This window comes from Anopheles ziemanni, chromosome 2, assembly GCF_943734765.1.
Source record: "Anopheles ziemanni chromosome 2, idAnoZiCoDA_A2_x.2, whole genome shotgun sequence".
In the NCBI taxonomy this organism is placed as follows: domain Eukaryota; kingdom Metazoa; phylum Arthropoda; class Insecta; order Diptera; family Culicidae; genus Anopheles; species Anopheles ziemanni.
Window position 1 is genome coordinate 55,669,982 of NC_080705.1, and position 3,903 is coordinate 55,673,884.

At 41.7% G+C, this 3,903-nt stretch overlaps 1 protein-coding gene across 1 annotated transcript; it reads right to left on the minus strand.

The window, feature by feature from the left end:
* Nucleotides 1–363: 363 nt before the first annotated feature.
* On the minus strand, nucleotides 364–1,658 carry LOC131281747 (leucine-rich repeat transmembrane neuronal protein 2-like). Its single transcript, XM_058311096.1, has one exon. The coding sequence runs from the start codon at nucleotides 1,656–1,658 to the stop codon at nucleotides 366–368; it is 1,293 nt and encodes a 430-aa protein (XP_058167079.1). The 3' UTR covers nucleotides 364–365.
* Between the last annotated feature and the right edge of the window lie 2,245 nt (nucleotides 1,659–3,903).

Here is a 3,903-nt window from a genome sequence, read left to right on the forward strand (position 1 = left end):
GTGGATGTGGTGTGCAGGAAGAAGCACCGTACCATCGACAAAGAAAGAAAATATCTTGGAAAACTAGTGAATGACAGAAATTTCTGGAATGGTGAACAGTATTATTGAGATTGAGTAAAGTTTGTAGATTGTGAAAAGGGAACAAAAACTATGAAAAACACATCGTAAGCCTACAAATATCGAGATATGTATTTTGTGTTAGTGAGAATAATAAAATAATTCAGCAACAGAAGTAACATAAGTGGCAGAAGTACTTCAAAGACTTTATTACTGCGATAACAAGAACGCACTAGATCGTTACCAAAAAGTGTGTACACTTTGCCTCAATCATAAAATGTCGATCAGAAAGCGCATTATCAAGTGGATTACGAACAGCAGATACCGTCGATAAGATTTTGCGTCTTGGTACAATCGTCTCGCTTCATCGTGTACGACGCAATGGATGACTTCAACTCCTTAACAAACTTCCGATTGGCCTCGCAGCGAAGCTGGTTGCCCTCCAGCATCAACCGTATCAGCACCGGGAACGAGTCGCTCAGGTCGTTCACGGAAAGCTGCTCGAGACGGTTCCGACGCAGGTCCAGCTTCAGCACGCGCGGAACCGTCCTCAGCACATCCAGATTAAACTGCACGAAGTGATTATCGGCGAGGTGAATGTATTTGAGGTTGGTGATAGGCTGCGCCAGGCTGTTGCTGACCGTCTCCAGCTGGTTACCGTCCAGCTTGAGCAGCATCAGGTTCGTAAACTTAGCGATCGACGCGAAGTCGAACGTACGGATCTGATTGTACGCCAGGTCCAGGACGATGAGCTTCTCGAACGTCGGTATGCTGTCCACGTTATCCAGCTTGTTGTGTGGCAGCCTCAGCTGGGTGAGCGCAGATGCGTTCGCATCCGGTGCTACCTTTCCGATCTTCCGGATCCCATTGCCGATAGCCACTAGCTCGCGCAAGCTGTTGGGAATCATCACCTCCGTGAGCGCATTGTAGCTGACGTCAATCACGTCGAAAGTCCAGGCACGCTCGAACTGCTCCATGACGAACGATTTGAGCGCGTTGTGCGATATGTTCAGGTGCGTCAGTGAGGGTGTACCTTGGAACTGCCGGTTGCTGATCGTGCGCAGTTGGTTCTGCTGAAGATGCAGTGTTTCCAAATCGGGCAGATCGTTGAGCACCAGCGGCTTCAGTTCGGTCAGAGTGTTCTCAGCTAACAGTAGCGTTTTTAACTCCCGCAATCGCTTGAACGCCGTCTCGTCGATGTTTGCGATCGCGTTTGAGGTCAGATCGAGCGTTTGCAGACGCGATGCGCCGAAGAATGCCTCCTCGGGAAGGTTGTGAATCTTATTCCCGCGCAAGTACAACTCGATCAGGGCCTTGGCCGACGCATAGTTGCGCGTAAATACCTGTTTCACGTCACACGCGCTGCCATTGACCACCTCCAGCTTTGGGAAGGCCTGGAACAGACCGGGTGGAATCGCCGACATGCTTGAGCGTACAAACTGCACCTTGGTGAGCTTCTCGGGACTTTTCGTCGAGCCAAAGGTGGTCGACATTATCTCTTCCGTGGACACTTTGGACCCTATCAGGCTGCAGCTTCCGTCCGGTTCCGGCGTGCATTGCAGTTGTTTAGGAAATGCTCCGGGAAGCAGAATCGCCGCCATGCTGCAATAAGATGCATCTCGCCGGTTACTAACCACTCTCAACTCACAAAAGTATCCTCACTTACATGGCAAACACCCACAACTTGGTCATCTTTACTGAATATTCACCAGCTCGAACCAGGAACGAATCGAAACTGAATCGGCTTAAGCTGAACGCGAACTTATTCTATTCCGCTCACGATCGTTTATTAAGCCAAAGCAATGAAGCGATAAGAACCCGGCTGCCAACAGTTGTTTATAATCAACTTTAACCTAACAAGGTCCCGTAATCGTTGTTTGTAAGAAACGCAGCAAAAATCTGCTCAAGATGGTGGTGTGTAATGGGAATGTTTTTGTTTATACATCTCTCCTTTCCCAACTGTACTTTCCCAACCTTACCACATTTATTGTCGTAGGTGTAGTGTTTAGGGTAAGTATTGTGTAAGTTTCAATTCATTCTGTAATGACTTCTGTGGTGCACAATTCATTCTCTAAGAAAAGATTTATCTTGTAATATTAATAATTATATTAAGTTATATATTTTATAATTTTATATAATTTTACAGATAGATAAAAAGTATCCCTAAAAACGAAAAATCCAGCATCTTCATAAACTTGGTTTATATGACACCAGAAGGTGGTGCGCAACCATTTTATTAATTTAAAATTAATTATTAATTAGTAAAGAAACGACCCGATGGAATACAACCCATGCTTGGTACGGTTATTTTTCGTGGAATTACGATTACTCGATCAGCGGCATTCTTTTATTCCGTCACAATTTCACTATCTCGAGTAATTGCATCCGATGCGCGTCAAACATCAGCTCGCAGAAATCATCGGACTGACGCATACCATCAACAAACGGTTTGTCAGTATTGCGATCACAATCTTTCTTCCGTGGAATTGTTGAGCTCCTCATTCCATTGCGGTCTATCGTGGATTACTCTGCGAGCAATAATTAAGAAGTGAATTAAAACAATTTAAGTGTGTAAAGTTATACCACCGTTTTGTATCCGGTAAACGTGTTTTTAATTGTGTTAAAAGAAAATGAATGGGGAATTTTGATTAATAATTTACAGAAATAGTAATTATGCTAATATAATGGTATCTTTCATGGCGTAGGAAAAGAAATAGTACAAATTTTCAGGCTTCGTTCGATTATTGCTTTTGGATTTTTTTTACTTTACTGTAACTTATGCTTATTACATGTGTTAATTTGAACTGTGTGATAAAATATTCTATTCCTTCTTCGCTGATTTTATACAGTCACAGTTTATTTTTCAGTCACATAAACAAACAACACATTGACAAACTTAAGCTAGCACCATCGAAAAATAAGTAACGCAAACCCGGTTCTTTGGAACATTCTTTAAACATAAAATTATATTAAAAATACACACATAATTTCCCAGAAAAGGTAATTTTGAAATAAAAGTAAAAACTAAATCTAAATCACCTTGATAACTTTATCATTAAATTTAGCATTCTTTGAAACCCATCAACATTTAATGATGATTAAACTTTGGTAATTTGTTTTTTTTTAATTCCTGGAACCTTTGAAAAGTCATAATTAAAAACAAGCTAAATTTCTGAAGCCATTGGGAGGAATTTAAGAAAATCGTCCAACACAGCTTTTGAACTATGTTGCGAAGTGAGTAAAATCCGCACAAAAATACTTTCAATTCAAATTCTGAATGATACACCTTTTTAATTAACTGCTGAATATTTCATAGTACCTTAAATTAGATTGCGAAATCCTTGTTAAAGCATTTCTAAGCACTTTTTTTTAAGCACTTAAGGCGGCATTAAAAGAAATGCACTGCTCACAACCATATAAGGAACCTTCGATTCTACTTAGTCCGTCAATCAAAGTTCCATCAAAAACGAACCGAAAGTAAAAGAGGGGATTCGTCACGTGTTTTATTGGGTTGTTTTAACCATTCTGACTCAGAGGGAGAAACAAATGATTGAAAAAAAAATTGGACAAAACAAGGGACACTCAACACATCATTTGATGCTGACGGCAGTCTCAATGCACCAAGGAAACGTAATATTTAAGATGCGGGTCTGCCATGAGGTCCTTTTCTTCTTTCTTTCGAACGTGTGGCAAATGCAGACAGACAGAAAGACAGTCTTGTTCACGGGATCTTAAACCAATAACGCAAAGGAACTAAGCCCGGTAGAAAAAAAGGAAACGAACGGTTCGCTTGTGGCGCAGCCGGCGAAGCTGTCCATTACCGGTAAAGGCCGTCAGCAGCAGCAG

What these genes read in the sequence shown, in the direction of transcription:
- LOC131281747 (XM_058311096.1), bottom strand. Translation starts at nt 1,658, where the DNA reads ATGGCGGCGATTCTGCTTCCCGGAGCATTTCCTAAACAACTGCAATGC.